The sequence below is a fragment of the Kryptolebias marmoratus genome, linkage group LG2 (genome assembly GCF_001649575.2).
Source record: "Kryptolebias marmoratus isolate JLee-2015 linkage group LG2, ASM164957v2, whole genome shotgun sequence".
NCBI lineage: Eukaryota > Metazoa > Chordata > Actinopteri > Cyprinodontiformes > Rivulidae > Kryptolebias > Kryptolebias marmoratus.
This window is the reverse complement of record NC_051431.1, coordinates 24,142,841-24,166,795: the sequence shown is the minus strand read 5'-3', so window position 1 is coordinate 24,166,795 and position 23,955 is coordinate 24,142,841. Positions and strand designations below refer to the sequence as shown.

The 23,955-nt window shown below is 38.7% G+C and overlaps 1 protein-coding gene across 3 annotated transcripts in view; it reads left to right on the top strand.

Annotated features, from left to right (window-relative positions):
• dpf1 (D4, zinc and double PHD fingers family 1) overlaps nt 1–23,955 on the top strand; it is a 79,981-nt gene that overhangs the window by 21,886 nt on the left and 34,140 nt on the right. For all 3 annotated transcript variants that reach the window (XR_001809075.3, XM_017435361.3, XM_037973939.1), the window contains 6 exons: nt 1,642–1,802; nt 2,353–2,460; nt 4,501–4,628; nt 10,445–10,534; nt 11,340–11,418; nt 13,900–14,031. Coding sequence is in view for 2 of the 3 variants with exons in the window: in XM_017435361.3 (XP_017290850.1) it covers nt 1,642–1,802; nt 2,353–2,460; nt 4,501–4,628; nt 10,445–10,534; nt 11,340–11,418; nt 13,900–14,031 (698 nt within the window). In the remaining variant the exon portion in view is untranslated. The remainder of the gene's footprint in view (nt 1–1,641; nt 1,803–2,352; nt 2,461–4,500; nt 4,629–10,444; nt 10,535–11,339; nt 11,419–13,899; nt 14,032–23,955) is intronic.

Sequence of the window (23,955 nt, the reverse complement as noted above, 5' to 3'; positions counted from 1 at the left end):
CTGACAGATTTATGATCATATATTTGAGTTAATAATGAAATAATATATGGTTATTTATTTAAACTTATATTCTGGCCACATTATATTGAATTTTTGTAAAAAAAAAAAAAAATATATATATATATATTTTTTTGGACACCAAAATTATTTAGGGGGGCTTGAAAACATTTTAGGGGGGCTTCAGCCCCCCTAAAACAGGCCTAGTGACGCCACTGAGAGTTATATTACATCACAATAAGCTCTGAACATCTCACAGGCGCTCTGTTCAATCCATCACCTGTAAATTAAAGAGTACGATACAACTGCAAATTACCAAGACATGTCCGTCCATCTAAACCGAGAGGCTGAGCAGAGAGAGCACTGATATGAGAAGCAGCCAAGAAGCTGCTCTGCTCAGATCAGAACAAAACTTAACTTTTTGTCTTAAAGGCAAAACGCTATGTGTGGCAGAAAACTAACGCTGTACATCACCCTGAACACCCAATCCCCACTGTGAAACATGGTGGTGGCAGCATCATGCTGTGAGGATGCTTTTCTTCAGCAGGGACAGGGAAGCTGGTCAGAGTTGATGGGAAGAAGGATGGATTTAAAAACAGGAAGAAAATCCATTACAGTTACAAACTGGGGTGGAGGTTCACCGTCCAGCAGGACAACGACCTGAAACATCCAGCCAGACCTGCAATCGAATGGGTCAGATTAAAGGATACTCACGTGTTAGAATGGTCCAGTTAAAGTCCAGACCTGAATCCAGCTAAGAATCTGTGGCAACACTTACAGATTGCTGTTCAAAGATGCTCTCCATCCAATCTGACTGAACCTGACCTATTTTACAAAGAATTTGCAAAAAACTTTCAGTCTCTAGATGTGTAAAAGCTGGTGGAGACAAACCCCAAAAGACCTGTAGCTGGAACTGGAGCAAAAAGTGGTTCTACAAAGCATTGACTCAGATGAGCTGAATACAAATGCACACCAAACTTTATGGATTTTTATTTGTAAAAGCATTTGAAAACCGTGAACCATGAATCATAATTTTCCTTCCACTTCACAGTTATGTTCTGCTTTGTGTTGGTTTATCACATCAAACGTCATCAAAATACTTTGTGTTGGTTTATCACATCAAACGTCATCAAAATACTTTGTGTTGGTTTATCACATCAAACGTCATCAAAATACTTTGTGTTGGTTTATCACATCAAACGTCATCAAAATACTTTGTGTTGGTTTATCACATCAAACGTCATCAAAATACTTTGAAATTTGGGTAACGTGACAAAATGTAAAAAAGTTCAAGAGGTATCAACACTTTTTCAAAGGACATGTATATATTTTGTTTATATATGCATGTGCATGTAAATCTGCGTACATATAAACATGTCTGTATTTGTGTATAAATGTAATTATGAATATTTTTGTTGTGTAAGTGAATGAGTATGTAAATATATGGGTTATAACAATAAAACAACTGTGTTAAGTTAGGATAACTCAACTTAAGCTCTTTATTACTGAATAGAGGAGAAGGTGTAGGCTATGCTACTTTCTGCTCATTTTGAACAAGTTACAGTGATTTTTCTTCCTTTTCCTTTGTTGTTATTTTTGATTTTATATGTTCAGGTAAACATTCATTCATTTATCTTTGTTCAGTCTTGGTGAGGAGTTCTACAAGGAGGCCATTGAACACTGTCGCAGCTACAACGCCCGTCTGTGTGCAGAGCGCTCCATGAGACTCCCCTTCCTGGACTCCCAGACTGGCGTGGCCCAGAGTAACTGTTACATCTGGATGGAGAAGAACCACCGTGGACCAGGTGTGTGTGTGTGTGTGTGTGAGAGAGCGCGTGAGTGTTGTGCTCGCCAGCTGTTGTGCTACAAAACCTCTTCTCTCCAGTCATTTGTCTCCCAGCTTCCCTTAGCTTCCACCCCCCGCTCCTTCATTTCTGGCACCCCTTTTTCCAGCCTTCCTATCCTTCACACACTCACATGTTTTTTTTAACTTTCCCCAAAGGGTATTTCCTCAGTGCTTTTTCTTTTTCTGTAACATCAGTGTGTTTTGGCAGTGATTCAGACACCCCTGTAGGCAACAATACGCCGCTGGCTCCAACTACTCCAAAGAGAGTTCACCCCGTGTGCTTGTGTTTGTATTCTGGCTGCTATCTGCCACTAGAAACTTCTGCTTTGACAGTTTATCAATTTTAGTTCATTTTTCAAAAAATAAATGTTCAAACTTAAGTTTCAGGTTTATCTTATCTTGCTTTCATTTTTTAAGATTCCAGTTTTTACAGACAAAGTCATATTCCCAATTTCATAAAACGACCAATAAATTAACATCTGGCTGAAATACCAAGCTTTGTGTTTCAGGTCACGCTCCGGGTCAGTTGTACACGTATCCTGCTCGCTGCTGGCGCAAGAAGAGACGGCTAAACATCTTGGAGGACCCGCGGCTTCTACCGATTGAGTTCAAGATTGGTAAGAGCATGGGATAAGATAGGAAATTATGTATTTTACTAATGAAATCATGTAAAGTTATTGTGTTTAGATGTTTTCGCGCATAAAAAACGAAGAATTTGTGCAGATGTAGATCCAGCCTTCTACCCGATTAACTCTTCTCAGAATCACCTGCTTGGCTCCAAAAAAAGTCCTCTCCTATAAAACCCACAGGAAGCAGGGCATGATTCAAACTAAATTCACAGGTTTTTTTCAACACGCTGTGGGAATGAGCAGTAATGTTGACTGTTTTGTGTTGACATCAGCGCCGCTAATATTTGAGGAGGGATGGCAATGCTGTTTAGCAACAGATGCTGTAATCCTGAACAGCGTGGAGCATCTCTGCACCCTGGATATTAAACTGCTGTTTCATACTGACAGTTCACCTGTGCAACCTGTGGTGCTGAATGTGATGTCATCAGGCTCCGCTTCCTGACCAATTTCTGCAGAAAAGTATACAAAGCACCACATGGGCAGCAGCCACATATGTATATACAGACACAAACTTCTCTGGAGGATTTCCTGCTGTATTGATTCGTGGTCTCTGTGGTCAGTTTCCACACTCATTATTGACCTGGATCAGTTCTAAAGAGACCTGGATTGTGTTGCAGACGTTGCAAGTTCTTAAGAAACATGTTTTAAAAATTGTCAGGGCTGCTGTGCACATCTAAGAAGAGCTTACAAGATGCAAGTTGGAAGTTGTGCATTACTGCTGAAAAAATCATTAAATTTTTTTTTAAAACATTATTATTTCTCCTTTTTAAAATAACAGAAGTAAGAGATCCACTTTTAGCTACAGAAAAACACCCTGTGATCTGACTGGTCAGCTGATTTTGCAGGCAGTCAATTTTACAAATATTGAGCTAAAATTCGGTGTGTTAGTAGCTGCATTAACTAATCATGCAAGATATTTGTTTTAAACATTACCATTAACTATTGGAATCAGCTCTGCCTTTTTAGCAAAATATTTCATGAATCAATAAGCAGACTTCATTAAAACTTTCAGAAAGTGTTCATTGGCTGTACATCACCCTCAGAATAACTTTTGGAGTCAGTTCGCTTCAAGGTGACTGCCACAGCAAATCCACTTTAGCCTATACAGATGGCAAAATCTCAGTTAATTTTTACAAACTATTTATCAAAAGTTTGGTGTGCCATTAGCTGAGAGTCATTCCCAACACATAATCTGATGGCTAACAGATCTTTGTTTAAAACTTTGACATGCTAGGTTATTACTCATTACAACTTATTATCATTAGTTATTAGTAAGGTTTGTTGATATTGTATTTATTTACTGTCAATCTACTGCATGTGATTCACCTGAAATTACGACATTGCTAAAACGATCATGCTTTTTCTGTGGGGTTTTGAGTTTTTATTTGTGGTTTTGTTTATTGTTATCATGATTTCAGTTATGTTCAGTTACTCTTGTTGTTAGTTTGGGTCTTGTTACTTGTGCCTTTGACTTGCCTGTCAGCCACGCCCATCTTCACCTGTCCCGACTCTGTAATCATTCCACCTGTTCCCACTCACCTCGTTATCCTCAGTGTTAAAAACCCGGTCACTCTTCCCATACCTCGCTGGTCCATTGTTTGTTGGTAGTTTGTTTGTTTGTTTGTTTGTTTGTTTGTTTGTTTGTGTCACTCCATGTTCCTGTTCTTCCGAGTTCTGTTCCCGTTTATGTATTTTATTTTAGTTCTTGTCTGTTTGCTGCCACGTCAGCTTTTTGTTTTCGTTTGTTTCTTCAGTTTAATAAATTAGTTTTCTTTTCTTTAAAATGAGTCTGCGCACTGGGTTCGTCTCCGTCATCTCCACCCATCATGACATTTTCTCCCAGACTTTACAGAACTATCCAACACCATCATGCAGATGATTGTTTCTCCTCCGCAAGCTGAAGTCCTTGTTGTTTTATGAACCAGAGTGATTAGTTTTCCTGAGGTCATCATCAGCTCAAGTCTGCATGTTAATAGAAATCTGATTTCTGTTTCCTGATTGGAGCCCACTCTCTTGCTATCGCTTCAGACTATGAGGCTTCTCTAAAGAAAGAGGGGGGGATCCCAGATGGTCCTGTGCTGGAGTCGCTGCTTGCTGGTGAAACCCTGGACAAAAAGGTGGAAACCAAGGAAGAGGAGCCGATGAGTGAATGTCAGGTAAGACCCTGTGTCATTTCTTTTAGTCTCATCATTGCCTGTGCAGAAATGTTTTTGCCTGTTTATGTCTGTGTGTGTGTGTCTGCGTGACCTCTAGATGAATTTCTGTGTAACTCTCTGAAAGTAACCTCTACAACTGATTAACTTTTGGAGTCATTTCAACTGAAGATAGCCTCCACAGCTAATCAACATTAGCCAACACATAAATGGCCAAAACTCAGTCAATTTTACAGAAATTGAAAGAAATGTGGTAGTAGCTGAAAGTCATTCACAACAATACTTTGAAGGTGATATCTTGCAATATCGCATGAGTTTGCGCATAGCATTAATTTTAAGGTTTGACCAAAACTACTACAGCGCCATCATTTCTAATCATAAGATGATCTTAGTCTAAAACTCTTGTATAAAAGGCCGACGGTGATGTGCATTCCCTTAAGGAATACGATGCCTTTTATTAGTTTTCTAATTTTCAGATCAGCTCTTTGTTTCTCTTTGTGTTCTGTTGTTTCCTCACATTTCAGGCCTTCCATCTCCTTGTATTTGTGTCTGTGCGTGTTTTTCTCTCCATTGTCTCTCGGAGTGTGTTTTGGCGGTAACTCAGTCTCCTGTGGCTCTGAAAGCTCCATCCTGGCACTAAATGTGTGTAGGCACGTGCTTCAGATTGTGTGTTTTTACAGGGAAATCCTCTCATGCGCTTCAAAAATAAACCTTGTCATAAACTTCTGTTGTTATCACCCGCTGCTGAAAGTGAAAAGGTGATAACATGTTTTTGTCCATGTTTGTGTGTGTGTTTGTCTGTCGTGTTAATGAAATATCCAATAAACCACTGGACAGGTTTCAGTGAAACTCAAAAAGTAATTATTGGATGTACATCTAAAACTGATTCACTTTTGGAGTCAACACGATTCCAAATGGATGTTCCACTGTTGGAAAAAGAAAAAAAATACATACTGAACTAAATATAAATATGAATATAAAATTTGTTGTTGTAGTAGCTGAGTGTTATTAACAACACATACTCCAAGTACTACACATAGTGCAACTGTGTCCACTCTTGAGGGAAACATCATAGAGGTGTTTCACACGTACAAATACCTTGGTGTTTTGCTTGACGATTCTCTCACCTTCAAGCCCTGTATTAATAATCTTGTGAAGAAACTCAAAATGGGCTTTTTCCTTTCAAAAGAAATTAAATTTTTCATTTGAGGTGAAAAAGTGGCTTGTCCTGGCAACATTTTTATCTGTTTTAGATCATGGAGACCTGTTGTATATGAATGCCCCGGCTCAATGCCTTCAAAAGAAGGACACTGTTTATCAGGCTTCTGAGGTTTGTTACGAACTATGATCTTGAGTGGGATGGCCTTCTTTGTGCACCAGGAGGTTCGGACATTGGTACACTTTTATTTATCATCCATTCATCCATCCATCCATTTTCTTTACCAGTTTTTCCTCTCTGGGTTGTGGGGAGCTGGTGCCTATCTCCATCAGTCACTGTGTGAGAGGTGGGGGACACCCTGGACAGGTCTACAGTCCATAACAGAGACACATAGAGACAAACAACCATTGACGCTCTCACTCACACCTAGGGACAATTTAGAGCTACCAATAAACCTAACATACATGGTTTTGGTCTGTGGGAGGAAACTGGAGTACCCGGAGAAAACTGGGAGAACATGTAAACTCCACCCAGAAATGCCCCAGGTGGAAGGCAAACCTACGACCTTTCTGACAGCGTTAACCACTGTATGGCCCTGTGGCCCTGCAGATGTTTTTACTTATTAATAAACCAACAGCCAGATGTTTACTGACAGTGGCAAACATTGTTTTTCTGTTAGCAAAATAGCTCATGATTCACTCGACAAATTTTAATGAAACTCTCTGAAAACAATTAATTTGTAGTAAGCCTCTGTCAAAATGGCTTCTACAGCTACCAAACACCTAAATGGCTATAACTCAGTAAAAAAAAGCCTATATTTAGCTAAAATCTGGATCTGGTAGTAGTTGAGAGTCATCCTCAACACATACTCTAAAGGCTTACGAGGTTTGAGTAAAGCAGCTACAACTTTAATCCTTCTCATAATAGGATGATTGTAGTTTAAAACTGTGGCATGAAATAAGGCAAATGATATTTATTCCTTTAAGGCACATCTGTCAAACTCCGTTCCTCAGGGTCCGCTCTCCTGCATGTTTTAGATGTGTTCTTGCTTTAAAACACCATGGCTAACTTGTAGACGTGCTTCTGGAGAACTTGATGATGTGGTGAGGAGGTAATTAAACCATTTCAACCAGGTGTGTTGGAGCAGAAGAACCTAAAACTTCCAGCACAGTGCCCCTTGAGGTTTGACACTCCTGCTTTAAGGAATGCCAGGCATTTAATGTCTTTATTTATTTATTTTTTTTAAATCCAGCAAACTCTTCTGGAGTCTTTACTGGAACCACCCAGAGGCTCTTGTCTTGACCTCAGATGGGTGTGCAAATGATTAGCACTTGCAGTGGCCCTCTGAGACCCAGAACTGTGTTTAGGGCCTTTAATCCAGGGCTTCCCCCGTCTCCAGGCCAGCAGTACACTGTGTCATTTTAAAGCTCAGTGTCCACACTTTACTCCCTTTTCCATTTATTAGGAGACAGACATTATCGAGCTATAAACACTTATCACATCTACTTTATTTCTTACGAGATAAAGCCAGTATTTTTTTCCCTTCCAGCCCAGAACAAAAAAAGGCTTCTGTCTTTAAAGGACTCCTCATCTGATTTTACACAAGGCTTAGTTTATTCATCGCAAGGTTCACAGCTCAGAGTTTGGACATTTAGGACACACGAGAGTCCAATAAAAGACCCTATCAAGTTTGGTTATAGGAAGCGTAAGATCCAGTGTGCTCGGAGCTTGACCCGAAAAAAGGATATATAAACCTCTGGAGAATGATTTTAGCAATTTTTATGGTGCTCCTCCAAGTTCTCTGACTTTATAAAACACATTTTAAACACTGCTTGTTTGTTTAATTGAGATGATTGTCATTCAGTATTAAACTAATTAGATTATCACATATCACTAAAAAGCTGGTGATAATGTTTGTACCTGTGCCTGTCTATGTTTGTGCCTTTGTCAGTCTTTTGTCTTTGTTTGGGTGTTTTTTTTTGTTTTTTTTAAATTAAACTTTCAAAGTAATAAATAGCTGTACTATACACCTACAACTGATACACCTTTGGAGTCAATCCAATTTAAGATGGCTGCCACAGCTAATTGACCTTGGCAAACACCAAAATGGCTATAACTCAGACCATTTGACAGATATTGAGATAAAATGGTGTGGTAGTAGTAAAGAGGCATTCTTAACACATACTTGGAGCGCTAACAGATCATGTCAGATTGTGTTCCACCAAAACTTTTAAACCCTGTCTTTTCTCAACATAACATTATATCTGAAGCCCTCAAAAGAGAGCAAGATAGAGAGAGGTAGAGAAGTCCTTGTAACTTCGGGTCAATTTGACCTGAAGGCCATGGGAGGGTTAAAAGTCTGGTATGAAAAGTGACAGGAGATATGCATTCCTTCAAGGAATGCGGGGCCTTTCATTTCAGGAAAGTTACGACACGTTCCACCTCCTTAGGTAGTTTCTAAAACCAGCAATAAGAGATGTGTTTTTACAACAACCTTGAGGGATAACTATTTTAGGTTTTGAGAAAAGAAAAAAAAAGAGACCTAAACAAACTGAAGGAGAATTTTAATTGTATGAACCTTTTCTCAGAACCAGAGCCTTTTGCACGATCTTTTTCTTGAGCTCTTCCATCAGAGTTCCAGGGGCAGCAGTAGAGAAATTCTACTTTTGAGATGAACTCAAACTGTGGCGTACAGCTGAAGATGTCCAACAGTTTTGCCAGCGTTTCATCTTTGCGTTTTTCTCAGTCATCTCTCATTTAATCTCCACAAGAGCTCATAAAATATGTTAACTTTAAGTCCTACTGCAAGAATAGTTGTTAAAGTTTGGAAAAAACAGTGCTTGATCTCAGTCACTCATGCAGCTTCAGTCTGCTAAGAAGACTTAGATCATACCGTGAGCTGTGGTGCTGATCAATGAGGAGGGAGAGAGGTAATTATGACAAAAAAAAGGGTCAAACCAGAGCAGCTAAACATAAATGTCTTATTGTTTTACAGTGATTATGTGCTTAGGCAGAAATAAACACGCCCAAACCCCACAGAGATGTGTAACTTGGAAAAGTGAGACCAAAGAGAACTTCCTTAATGAACTGCTCTCCATGTAATTTGTGGGAGAGAGGCAACAGTGATGTTACAGTAAAGCTCTTCATTGCACTTTGACGTTTAAAATCTCCCGTGTTATAGACGACTCTGAACAGGGCTGCATCGGCATTCCAGTCAGGAACAACGTTTCACACTTCAACTGACTTCATTTGTCCAGTTTCCCCTGTATTTTAAACTTCATTAGACATGCAAAGGACACAGAGATGGGAAAGTCTTTTAACTGTTTGAAAAAAGCTCTGTAGTATTTAGGTTTTGGTTGCTTTTGACAGAAATAATGCTTAAACACAGGGATTTGGCTATGGGTGGGCCTGGCTGGGCTGAGGCATGGCTTTTGCAGATACTGAGCTGAAAATTGGTGTGGTAGTAGCTGAGAGTCGTCCCCAACATGTATTCAAGGTACTTGTGCAACAGTTTTGTTTAAAACGTTTGCATGTGTAGCAGGCAATATGCAATCCTTCAAGAAATGCTACTTTTGAATTATTTTTTGTGGGTGGTGGCTTTAATAAAAAAATAGTATTCAGCTCCTTAGCAGCCAGTTAGTCCTAATAAATAATTAAAATAAATCTTGTCCATATTTCAGTTTGATTTTGAGACTCTACATTATCTGTGACCTATGGCTGTACAACACAGGTTTAATTTTATTTGTTTAGCTTTGGTGTTTTATGTTAGTGAGGATTTAATTATATTCTGTATAGTTTATAGTTTAAGCCCTTGGTTCTTAAACTGTGGTATAAGTACCATTGGTGGTACTCAGGATCACTTTAGTGGTATTCAGAGGAAATTTAGTGATCATGTTACTTAACGAGCTAATTACCCGTCATAAACTGAACTGTGTTGTAAATCTAAAAAGTAGCGAAAGCCAAAAAAGACAAGTGGTTCAAGCAAATTAAATTTTTGGCTGCCACCCCCACATTTATGATTTAATCTACTGGAGTACACTTTAGAAATGAAGATAAGCAGCTCCGGACCAATTTTAAAAAATAAGTAATATTTGACTCCAGTGTGGGTTTTACACCTGGACATTTGGGGCTGTAACCTTGTAAGAGCTCCTGTGTAGGTGTCAAAGTACTGCTCTCTTGAGAAGGGTTGAAGATGCAAGTGACAGACTTGAGAACAATTTGAGACAGGTTCGAGATGTTTGCGACAACTTTGCAACTCTTTTGAGTTAGTTTGCTTCTTTATGTCAGATCTGTTTGGAACGTTTCAGTCCAAGCTGAAAAACTGGCTGGTGGCACTTGGACAGCTTAGTATTTTCTGACATGGTGTTTAATATAAACATTTAAGAATCACCGGTTTAAGTAAGGCAACAGTAATCCAGTTTGATTATAAGGACTGCTGTAGTGTATCTCTATATACAACAGGGACAAAATACAAGTAAACATTTTTCTGTGTTTTATGTATTTTACAATTTTACAAGCTATGATACATTTTGCAGCCTACCAATTTTCAATCAGACTCACCTGTAAATTGATTTCTGGCCACTCTGCTGCTTAGAAAAAGTAAAGTAATTTCTCTGACAGTCCACCTGTTTGTTTCTTTCCATAATTTTCTCACTCATAGAAGCTGCTTGTTGGGGATTTCCCTCATGAACTCGAGGTGGACGACATGGAAGAAGACGTGCCGAAGCGCAAGAACCGTACCAAAGCACGGGTAGGAGAACAACATTTTTTTTTCTCAGTTTTTATTGCTTTAAAGAAAAGGTTGTGTAGCTGTCAGTGTGAGAATATGAACAATTTCCAAACAAGTCGAGTCGAACAGTGGTGGGTCAGAAACTGTAACTTTTGTGCTCCCTCATCTTAGGTTACGATCGCTGTATCTCACACAGTGTGACATGTAATCATTCTCTGTACGCTACAGTGTGTAATGAGATTTCATCAGACATCCCAGGACTTCCGACGATTAAAAGCAAACAGATCGAGAGATTAAATCAAGCTGTGATGACCTCGTTTTTTTTTTACAACTTTGATTAGAGCAGAGAGGTTTTTTTTTCCCACTCTTTTTGTGCATCCTATTGGAGGATAATCAAGTGTTAACAATGTATTCTCAAACTCATCCCACACACATTCAGCACACACACACACACCCCCGCACACACACACACACAGGCTCGCACACAGACACCAGGGTTGCTAATTGGAACTGTTGCTCCCCTGCTAGGTGTCATCAGCCCCCTCCTGCTGGAAGTGTAGCTTTACACTGAGAGCAGATGATTAGAATCCAAACGTGCATGTCTCTGTGTGTGTGTGTGTCTGTGTGTGTGTGTGTGTACAGACACTTGAACTCACAAGTGAAGTCTGAGCTGTTATGCTTTTTATTCTGTGTGCGTGTGCACATGAGAAGACACATGTGAGAAGTGTGAACGTTCAAACTTTTTTGTGTACCTCACATATTTACCTTTTCGTGTTTCTGCCTGAGTTCTTATGCATTGTCTTGTGTGTGTGTGCGTGTGTTGCAGGCCTATGGTGTTGGAGGCATGAGAAAGAGACAAGAGCTGCCCACCATTGAAGACAGAGATAAGCCTTACGTCTGTGACAGTGAGTATTGCAACATTTATATTGTTCTTTCTGCTTTTTAAAATTTATTTATTTTATTACACAGTACATTGTAGGTGCAACTCGATTCTACTCAGCATGACTCTCCTCTGCTTTATACTAAGGTGATATTTTACTTGGTCCAACTGTCCGCAGTAGCTTGGAAGTCAATGATCTGGTCTTGTAATCCTGAGGTTTCAGGTTTGAGCCCGATTATGACAGAAATGGCATCTTGTGTGAAACAATTACCAGATCTTTTGTGTGACTTCACTTGCTGTGGCGACCCCCTAGAAGATTGCAGCTCAAAATAAAAACAACCAAACAAAACATTTCAACAACTAGTTAGTGAATTGCATTAATGAGGGAGTCTCCAGAATGTCTTGCGACAATTGCAGGGGTTTTCAAGATCCTTGCGTGAGGCACACAGTCCTGTCCTTTTAGTTTTGAACACAAAATTTGAGCAAGAAAAGTTTAATGGTTAATTTTATTTAAATGCTAACTGTTACTGTTGCTTAAGTTTGTTTTATGAAACTTTGTGTTTTGTTGCCAGTTTTGACCAGCAGGCCTTGTGAATGAGTGAGTGGTAAAATAAAGAAAATTAAATAATAATAATAACTTGACACAAGGATCATAATGCGAACGTTGAAGCCAAAACAGTATGATTGCCTCCTGTAGGCTGACTGCAGTATAGGTTTAATTTCATGAAACCAAATGATACTAAAGCCTTTTTTTTCAGGTGTTACCTTCTGTGGATTTCTATAGTTTATACTTTTCTGCTGTATTTTAAAACATTCATTTTTCTAATATGTTTAGCTGTATTTAGTTATTTTGATGCCTAAAAAAAATCTATGATTGTGTGTGGATGAGTAGGCAGGTCTTTACAGCCCCACATCCCACCTGTGCATACTCTGGTTCCAAAAATCCAATATGGCAGTGTCCATAAAATGGATATTATGGTTTCAAGCTTGAACAATGGAAGGAGGCAGAGACATTTCATTCATCTTTTTAGGGACAACTTTGTGAATGTCCTAAAGTAATCTAGCAAGAACCCTGACCTGAACCCTGTTAAACATGTCTGGAGAGACCTGAAAATAGCTCCATCAGTGGTCGCAATCCAACCTGACTGAGCTTCAGAGGATTTGTAAAGAAGAACAGCAACAAATCCCCCAATCCATGTGTTCAAAGCTTGTTGCATCAAGCTCAAAAAGACTTAAGGCTGTTATTGCTACCAAAGGTGCTTCAACTAAGGACTAAGTAAAGGTCTGAATACTTGTGAAAAACAATGTGTAAAACTTTGTTTTTGTTTTATCATTATATGGTACTGACTGTGCATTAATGAGAAAACAAAATGAATTTAAATTATTGTAGTGTAATATTGCAGCAAAACTAAAATCTGAATATTTTCTGCAGAGACTGCATTGTAGCAGGTTTGTTTGTCAACCTTTGTTTGTTTGGCAGCGGTTGGAGCACAGAGCACAGACCCGGAAATAAAGATGGAAGTCCTGCGTGCTGTATGTTATGTGCACATTCGTTCTCTTGGTACAATTACAGTACCATTTTGAAATTCAAGAGCAGCTCATTCAACGTCGGTTTAATGACGTTTTACTTCTAATTTTGGAACGGCGCCGGCAAATGCGTGCCGCAACTCGAAGAAGCAAATAATGCTATTTGTCCATGATTAGCAACGGTGTCCCGTGAAGTCCAAAAAGGTGCATGCTTTACGTAGTTAGTTCGGTTCAAGTCCGGTCTGTATTCACACCAGAAGCGAACCGCACTATGGGGTTCCATTAGTGCCAAAAATATGTTTATGTGTCTATGTAAGGCGTGTATGTAGCATGCTATGTATATGTAAAGTGATATGAAAGGTGATATGTAAGGTGATATGTTTAGTGTGTATGTATTGTAACATGCCTATATACTGCGTTGTGCCTATGTTCCGCACATATCATTATGTCACTTTACATATACACCTTACATATCACTTTACATATGCACCTAACATATCACTTTACATATCACCTTACATATCACCTAACATATACATAGCATGCTACATACACGCCTTACATAGACACATAAACATATTTTTGGCACTAATGGAACCCCATACTATGGGGTTCCATTTACATAGACACATAAACATATTTTTGGCACTAATGGAACCCCATACAGCACCAGAGTTCGTTTGGAAGCGGACTGAGACCACCTCAAAAAGCGGGTCTCGGTCCGGTTGTTGATCCGCACCGGAGTTCGCATGACTGTATTCACACCTGCACAAAAAGTCCGGACCAACGCTGGAAACAAACTCTGCTTCGATTAAAGCGGACCAAATGTGTCAGGTCTGAATACGACCTAAGACACACAAAAAATACCAAGTTGTACCACATTGGTTGCACTGAACCAATACTTTAAAAGCACCATTCCACAGACTTCAAACTATGCTTACACACAGCATGTGTATGTGTGTGTTTGTGTGTTTTACAGTCTGTGGAAAGCGATATAAGAACCGCCCAGGCCTGAGTTACCATTACACTCACACACACCTGGCTGATGAAGAGGGTGAAGAAGACTCGGAGCGACACACACTGCCCTTCCAGCGCAAGAGCAACCACAAACGTGAGTCGACTTTCTGATTGATTGTCCATCTGAATCCATTATCCATGTCAAGAGGAGTGAATGAGGAGAGAATGAAAATGAAGTTGTTGTGTAGGAGTTTTCACAGTAATCCCAACAATCTTTCATAATCTTTACGTCATGAACTATTGATTGTCCTGGAGATGAAGCACAGATTGATGCAGTGCTCACTGCAGGAAGTCCAGAGGGGGTCTGTCTGTGCATGATTGGTAAGATAAACTCATAGGTTTAGTGGATTTGTTCAGCTTTCTCTGATTCCTGGTTCAGAACCTTGTTTGACCTGAACTGAACAAGTGTAAGATTGTTATTTAAAGGATATTATGTGATTATTTTGTACCAGATGGGAGCTTCTGTATAGAAAACATTACAAATATGGCCTTAAAGTCAAAGTAAAGCAGAAAAAAAATATGTGTCTGGGGTTTAACACATTGCAAAAAATATTTTCAGCCACCCAGTATTTTTTGAATTACTGGGAATTGAAGAATTGAGAAAGCTCCTCGGATGAGAAGCGAAACGTCTTCAACTACAGAATAGAAGTCCAGTTGTTGTTTTGTTTTTTAACCTTTTTTGAATTTACCATGGCCTGGATGACTGAGAATCTACACCAGCATAAACCACCCAGTCAAACATGAATGAATGATCTTGTGGAAAGGTAAATAACAATAAATATCTTACCTGTTGTAGTGATATCAGCAGCAGGATAATAATTGAGCATAATCTTTTCACAGATCCTTACATTAAAATTAAACTATCTTTGGCAATTTTATTATTAACCATACAAACAACCTTAGGTTCACACTCCACAGTTCAGTTCAACAAAACTCAACACTCACATTTTCTAATTTTAGGTCAATATTTTTTGGTACAGTATATACTACACTAAAAACACAGTTTTTGCCTTGTAAACAAGGCACAGTTTCTAGAAATGTCTTCATTCACACAGAATCACCAAAAAAGGAGGTAAAATGCTACAGTAACTATGCCAGGCTTGTATGTGATGCTGCACTGCTGCCACAAAAATACACCAAAAACAGGATGTGCATTAAGCTTAGATATGTGACATGTACACGCAACAGAAGAAGAGGACGCCCCTGAGTGGTAGGTTAGATTAGAGGTTGGGGCTACAATATCATAGTTTTCAAAACGAGTTTCAGATATACACTTAAAAAAATAAAGGTAGCATTTCAAATTTTTTTCATTCTGGAAACCATTTTCAAAAAATACCATTTTGCAGCTCCTACAAAGCTGTTTCATTGTGGATACAAACCTGAAACAATAAAAAAAAAAGGTTGTAAATGGCCGCTAACACTAAACACAAATAAAGAGAGGTTAGACAGACATGCAGTAGATCTGCAAAATTGACCTGAAGTTACAAGGGCTTCTGTGCCTCTCTCTATCTCTCTCTCTTTTGAGGGCTTCAGGAGGGTTAAACATCTGGCATGAAATGCTTTTGCTAATTTAACTTTTTTATGTTTATTTTCACATTATGCACAGCTGCAGGCCTGAAGTGATGTTACCATTAGACCCTATTCCAACTTCTTGAATCACAGTTGAAATACCGCATAAAACTTAAACTTACATATCTTGTATGATTGAAAATATTTTATAATCAAAGACGTAGCATTTCTTTAAGGAATGCATATCACCTGTTGCCTATCATGCTGAAATTTTAAACTAAGATCGTCTTCTATGAGAAATGACATTGGCCATTTTGGCTAAACTTTAAACGTAACATTATACACATTCACATGATATTGCAAGGTTTTAAAAGATCTGTTAATGACTGCAGTATGTGTTATAAATGACTGTGCGCTACAATCACACCAAGTTTTAGTTCAATATCTGTGAAATTCACTGAGGTATACCCATTTTTATGTAATCTAAGGTTGATTTGCTGTGGTGGAGATCTTGAATTGGATAGACTAAGGAATAAAGGTAAATAATTTTATATACAGCCAATGAATACTATCTGAGACTCTCATTGAAATCTGTCTAGTGGTTCATGAAATACTTTGCTAATAGATCACATTGATTCTAACAGCCAAAGTTTTAAGCAAAGATGTTGGAAGGTGTAGAGCTCAGTGTATGTGTCATGAATGACTCAGAAACAACCACATCAAATTTTAGCTCAATATCTGTAAAACTGGATGAGTGACAATGAAGTAAATTGAAGACTGGTAACACCAACCACTAAGACTATTCCCACATGAGCTCCAGAAACTGTTTGCAGTCATCTCATCACATCTGTACACAATAATAAAACATTTTTTCGTGTGAGAAATCTTTCACTATTCATTGTATTAGAATATCCAGCCTCCTGTGCTACTTTACTTGACACAAAGAAGACCGAGGATTATAAAAGAACCTTCAGCAGGCAGAACATGGGGAGCAGCAGAAATGGCTATGACTTACCTGTACTGATGATTGTTTTTGTGTTGATGTCAGCCCTACATGCATTTAAATATATTACCATTACTGGGAACCCCCCCATAAAGCAGAGAAAAAGTAAAAAGAGCTCAAACCAGCAAACCTTCATCAGCAAGAGTGTTCTTGTCTTGAACTCTTCATACAGATACCAGTTCAGTTTGACATCATTCTCATTTTTTGTGCCAGGGAGTTGTTTGTGTGAAGTCTGAGCAGTGCTTGATGTGACTAATTCAGACATTTGCCCTCTCATATAGAGTGACTTTGAGTAATGTGCAGAACTGTTCTGAACTTGTAGCACTGATTAAAACCGTTGTCAAATAGCTTCAGTGAATGCAGCCCGCTGTAACCTTGGAGCAGTTGTTGAAACTGCTCCAAGGTGACAAATCTGCTTAAAAAGAGAGCGAACAACTCTTCAATTAACACACACCAGCTCTAAAGGGATGACATTGTGAACAAACACCAATCATACTTTTACACAACTCTTTATCCTCTACACATATTTAAACTTTTAGTGTTTATATTCATAGCGCTCAGTGGGTATCAGTGACCTACAGACTCTCCTTTAATACACACCTACAGATTATTATGATCAAGATATAAAGATCCACCAGATATTTTGCCAGTACCTTCAGCTCTTTTAGTTCAGGTGTAAATACTGAGACAGAAAGGTGTGATTATTGCCCACCACTGAAGGTGAAAGAGTGAAAATGTTTTTGCCTGTGTGTGTGTTTGTGTGTGTGATTGTTTCTGTTGTGTTAGCAGATTCTCTCATGAACGCCTGGATGTGTTTTTATGAAACTTTCAGAAAGGAATCAATAGGTGCACCTTTACAACTGGTTAACTTTTGGAGTCAACCCAATTAAAAATGACTGCTACAGCCCACTGACTTTAGGAAACACAAATATGGCTATCACTAGACAGTTTTACAAATATTGAGCTTAACTTTAATGAGGTAGTAGCTGAGCAACATACCCAACATGTACTCAAAGTGCTATACGTTGTGCAAGATTTTTGGTAAAATCTTAAGCATTGACAGTTGGCATCAACCCTGTTTGTCTGTGAGCAAAATAGCCCATGAACCAATGAACAAATTTTAATGAAACTTTCAGAAAGTATTCATTGAACCTTCGTAAACAACTCATTAACATTTTAAATAAATCAAAATCATGATGGCCACTACAGCTAACCAACCTTAGCAAGCACAAAAATCTCTATAACTTAGTCAAATTTACTGACATTGAGCTACAGCTTGATGTGGTGGTAGCTGAGATTCATCTTCAATTCAATTCAAAAATACTTTATTTATCCCAAAGGGAAATTAAAGATTGTTGTAGCTCATAATCCTGGTTTCTTTAAAGAGTTGTTATAGATGATGATTACTAAAGGCAGGAAGGATCTCTTATAGCGGTCTGTCCCGATGTGTCCTCGATCCTGGTCTCCTCAAAGAGCCCCACCAGGTGAGCCTCGAGGAAGTGCTAAACTAGTGCTAAACTTGTGCTTCAAGCATCTGGTAAAATCTCACAATATTGCATGAGATTGCACACAATATTTTTCAAGGTTTGGCCAAAACAACTACAACTCCTTCATTTCTGAAAACCAAATAATCTTAGTCTAAACCTCTGGCATGAAATGCAGAAAGCTATATGAATTATTCAACGAATGCTGAGCCTTTAGTTTCAAATGTTCTTGATGAGTGGATTTTTATATTGTAGATTTTTGATTAGATCAAAAGTATTTGTTATATTTAGAAATATAGAGATTTTGACTTCTATTAATTGCAAAAAGGGGAATCTTACTGTTTTTGTTGATGATTTGAATTTTATTTACACTTCAATGGTGTTCACATGTGACAGATTTTTTTAGAGTTTCATCGTTTGCAAATCACAGGTGTTTGGTTCCTGGTTTTGACCAGCAACTTGTGACGTTCCCTTCAGGCTCAGTCGAAAACTAATTACCAAACACCGACACTGTAAATTATGATCATAGACCTGATTAACATTATTATTGATACATATCAGCGGTGTTACTGCAGGCTTCTGAGCTCATGCTGCTGTCAGCTCTGAGTCATCTCACACACCTGCTGTCCATTTAACACAATGAGACAATAATATATCACAGAACATTGCTTTTGTTGGTTTTTATATTAGCCACAACATTGGTATGATTAACAATATCAATTGCTCTTTATCTTGATGTTTCTGTAAGTTAATCCTTTTGTCTGAGGCATTGACAGGATAGGCAGACTTTGGTCTCATTGCATGTCCACTAAAGATAAACTAACCAATAAGCAGCTCTTATAAAATAATAAACCCCATTATGAAAGGTCACTCATCTATTTTGGTGACATCTCTTTGAACATCATTCTACCATAAAAATAGAAAACTTGTTTCCTGTGAGAACTTGACTGGGGAAGTTTTTGCCGTTCTTTGTAAGTCCTCTCAACCTCAGTCAGGTTGGATAGGAATTATTGGTGGGGCAGTTTTTCAAGTCTCTACTGAAGTGTTTAATATGGTTTGGGTGAACTCTGGGTCAGTTTGGGACATTCAGAGTCGTCCCCAAGCCACTCCTGTGTGGTCTTCACTGTGTTCTTTGGCTCATTGTCATGTTGGAAAGTGAACCTTTGGTCCAATCTGAGGTCCTTAGCTCTGAGGAACAGGTTTCATTAAGTATATCTCTGTACTGTGTTTCACTCAGCTTTCCCTCAACCCTGATCAATTCTCCCAGTTGCTGCTGCTTAGAAACACCCTGTTAGCATGATGCTACCACCACCATGCTTCACTGTAGGCATGGTGTTGGGCATGGCATTTCCTCCAGACATAATGGCTATAATGAAGGTCAAGGAGTTAAATCTTGGTTTCATCAGACCAGAGAATCTTGTTCCTCGCAGTTTGAGTCCTTAAGTTTTCTAAAACTACCAAATTGCACATTGTTTCACTTTGTTATGGGATACGGAGTGTAGAGTTGTCAGGAAAAACTAAATTTAGCATCAGGCTACAACATAAAGCTGCAAAAAGTCAAAGTGGTCTGAATATTTTCTCAATTCACTGAATTTAAGTTATGAATCAGACCCCTAATGTCTTTATATTCAGCTGCAGCATCCAAACTACTTGCAGTTTTTGTATATTTCTAATTTTTTTTCATCCACTGGGCCAGTTATCTGTAATCATGTAATTTATGTTCAGTATTCTCTTATTTCGTTATGCTTTGTTTGTGTTTTATCACTCATTGTCAGAAAAATAGCAAGCATTTATCTTATGGTAGATTGGATTTTAGTCAATGATGTTAAGACAAATTACTACTGTTTTTCACTCTCAAAAAAGCAAATGAAATAGCTGCAGATATTTGAAATGAGAACATTTTCTTTCTTTGTTCCTGATGGTCCTAGAACAAACAATTTGCGCAGAATAGAACTGTGAACACACACTCACACACACATAAACATTATCTATTCTCTGTCGGCTGCACTGCAACACTGGAAGCATGCTGCCTCTCAGTTAATTGACAGTGTGCTTTTAAATTGGCCTGTCCAAACCAACATATAAATATATATAAAGTCTTAGGTGTCTCCAGTGGAGGAGAGCAAGAGAAGCAGCAAAGCAGCATTCGAATCAGTTAATATCCCCCCAACACACACACACACACACACACACACACACACACACACACACACACACACACTGCTCCAAAAAAATGCAATTTTCTTTGCCGAAATGAAAAAAGAAGCATTGCCTTTTTTGGTTGGTGTGCGCGTGTGTGTGTGTGTACAAGTTCACTGTTATTTGCAAAGCTTTACGTGTGTGTTTGTATATGTAAGTGTGCATCCACTGATGAGTGTGTATGTGTGTGTGTTGTACATGCGCCACATTATCCCAATCTGCCGAATGACTTGGACCAAACTCCTCCACCCTTCAGTGTATTGCCACATATGTAATAATATTAATATAGCCCTGTTAGCTGAGAGCAAACCTTCATGCATAATTTATGCTATATTCTGGCTGTCTAGACACTATAGTATGTATGCAGCATCCACAATCCAAGTGCGAGCTGATACCCACAGAAACTTAGCACAGAAGCTGTAATAGTGAATATTTTCTGAACTTCAGCCAGCTCTCTTCTCTCTCTCCTTTTTTTTACCATCAGTGTGATAAATGGCGGATTATTCCACGAGGAGATGAGATTTTCCTTCCTGCTCATTCTCTTGGTCCGTCTTTCACCACTTTCTTCTTCTCATCTTGTTCTGCATCCTCACCACCACCCCCCACTCTCCCTCCACCCGTTTTCCATTTTCTTCTCCCTGTAGTTTGCTTCATCCATCAGCTCCGGCTTCTCTAATAATTATTTTCTTTGTTTTGTGTCGCTGAAATCAACCACCATCACTAACCCTCCCTGTATATGTCTGGATACCAGCCGATATAGTGTTTACTCAGATTGAGCAGCGCCATTAAAATTCATGACTGCACCACATATACTGTTTTTTTTCTTTTTTTCTTCCTTTCTCCCAAACAGGAGAAGAAGAGGTTGGAGGTGTAGAGGGAGGGAGGGAGGGAGGGAGGGAGGGAAGGCTGGGTGGAGGTCTCTTTTGGCATTAATGTGATGTTGGGAGGGGTGGAGGTAAAAGACAAAGAGGAGGAGGAGGTTGAAGATCGGTGAGTGGTGTTGCGGGGTGCTTTTGTTAAGAGTTTGGCCCTGCAGTGTCCACCTGAAAATTGGTTGTATGGGCATGGATCGAGAGCTGGAGAGCGAGACAGAGATAGAGGCAGACTGGAATATTAGTAAAATCACAGAAATAAAGTCAGAAGGACAGAAGCTGAGAGACATGGCAATGAGGATTATAGGAACAAAAATAAAAAATAAAAAAAGGACAGGCGAAGAGGAATATTTGGAAAACCAGAAAAGGCAGGAGAATAGGGAAGAGGAAGAGGAGGAGAATGAGTGGGGTTGCTGTTCCATTAAACACCCCTTCCTCTCAAAAATCAGAACTGAGATTCAGAGGCCACTTTATCTGGACGGACAGACGGTCCTACAGTGTGGAACAGCAGGGACACTCTGAGTGTGTGTTTTTACATGTGTGTTTTTCAAAATGCACACACACACTCACACACACACATGTGCATTTCTTTGTGTGTGTGAGTCTGTCTGTGGCATCAGGTTGTGTGAATGTGCCGTATGGCCAATCATAACCAACTTCAGATGTCTATGTGCATTTGCGTGTGTACGTACGTGTGTGTGTGTGAGACATGTAATTGAGCTCTTTGAAGGTCAGCATCCCTCTCTACCTACTCACCATTGATGGGTATGTTTTTTCTACCCTCTCCACTTTTTGTTTTAAAATGGACTCTCTGTCCTCCCCTGCTGTCTCCACACAGTCAAATAAAGGACAAATCTTGATCAAGCAGCATCTATTCAAACAACAGTGAGGAGCTAAAATTGAGTGGATTTCCGCAACCCACTCTGTCTCACTGGTTCTTCCTCATGTGCACCACTGTCGCTTGGTTTTCTTTCTTTATCTTCCATTCTCATCTTATTATTGGGAAAAGTCATTGAAATTAGATTCTACTCTTTTCCTCAGTCATTTATAATACTGTGTTTTTCTGCTATGACCTTTACTTTTTAATACTAAGTACTGTTTGTTAAATTTCCTCAACCTGATGACTGTGATGTCTAAAGGAACCAAATGAACCTGTTTCCCACTTTTTGACAGTACTTTTACTAACTACTGATGTAAATCAAGTTTTTGTTAGGTTTGTAAAGATTCAAACCTTCCTTACAACTTCTTACAAAATATACTCTGCCTACCTGTCACAATCCATGGTTCAAAAGATCTAACTGTAGAACTAAAAGGCAGTAATTACACAAAACCATGGGTGCTGCAGAAGCAAAATAAATTAAAAACCTAGCATTCCATAAAGGAATGCATATCTCCCACCACCTTTCATAGAAGGGGTTTAAACTAAGATTGTCTTATCATGAGAAATGACAGAGTTGGACCCATTTTGATCAAACCTTGAAAATAATGTTTTGTGTGATGTTACAAAATCTTGCATGATCTTGTTGTACTCTGAGGATGTGTTGGGAATGATTCTCGGCTACTACCATATAAAACTTTAGCTCAGCATCTGTTAAACTGACGAAGTTGGAAGCATTTTTGTGTTGGCTAAGACTGTTCAGTTGTGGTGACTATTTTAAATTGGGATAACTTCACAAGTTATTTAGTTATTCTAGTTGTATGTACTATTGTTACTTTCTGAGAGTTTCATTGAAATCAATCAAGTGGTTCATAGGATATTTTGCTAACAGACAGACTTGACTCCAAATGTTATTGTCAATGTTTTGGGCAAAGATATTGCACAATCTGGATTGCTCTGAATATATGTGGAGGATGAGTCTCATCTACTACCATTTAAAATCTTAGCTCAGTATCTGTGAAATTGACTGAGTTTTAGACATTTTATGTGTTTGCTAAAGCCAGCTGGTTGCGATGGACATCTTGAACTGGATTGACTTCTAAAGTAATATTTACTTTCTGAGAATTTTATCAGATCTACACTGTGCCACTCCAGCTCCATTTACTTATACACTATGTGGACAAAAGTATTTGGTCACACCTGACCATCACACCAACAAAGCCTGTATGGAGTTGGTTTCCGTTTTTGCAGCTATAACTGCTTCCACTCTTCTAGGAAGGTTTTCCATAAGATGCTCCAGGGCTTCTACTGGAACTTGAGTGTTTATGAGGTCAGGCATTGATGTTTGGCAAGAAGGTCTGGCTCACAAGCTCTGTTTCAGTTCATTCCAATTGTGCTCAGTGGGGTTGAGGTCAGAGCTTTGTATGGGTCAGTTAAGTTCTTCCATAACAGACTTATCAAATCAAGTCTTTATCGTCTTTGCTTTGTGCACTGGGGCACTGTCATGTTAGAATAAGAGAGGGCATTCCCCAAAGTGTTGGCAAAAAGTTGAAAGCATAACATTGTCCAAAACGTCTTGGCATGCTGAATCATTAGGGCAGATCATCACTGAAGCCAAAGGGCCTAGCCCAAACCCTTGACTGAAACATCTGAATTCAACAATTATTGGTGTGTCCAAATACTTTTATCCATATAGAGTAGTGTGTACTGAGAATACAGACCTTTTATTGCATTCAATACATACCAGGTAATAAGTTTTATGCCAACTTTGACTTATTTCAAGTTTGGTATTATGCACTTGAGACATAATACAAATTAATCAGTTGCATTTCATGAATATATGTATGATTATTAAATCAACTATTCAGTTCAAATCATTTTTTTCAAAGAGCACTTTTCAAATAGTAAATGGTCCACACTCATAGTTTAAAGCACATTTTTTACATTTGTAGGTACTGCAAAGTGCTTTACATTGTTTCTTCTCTGATGCCTCAGCTAAACAAAAAAGGTTAAAAGTACATACAATAAAATGAGCTTATTAAGTACAACACAGTAGATGAGTTAAACAAAAGCA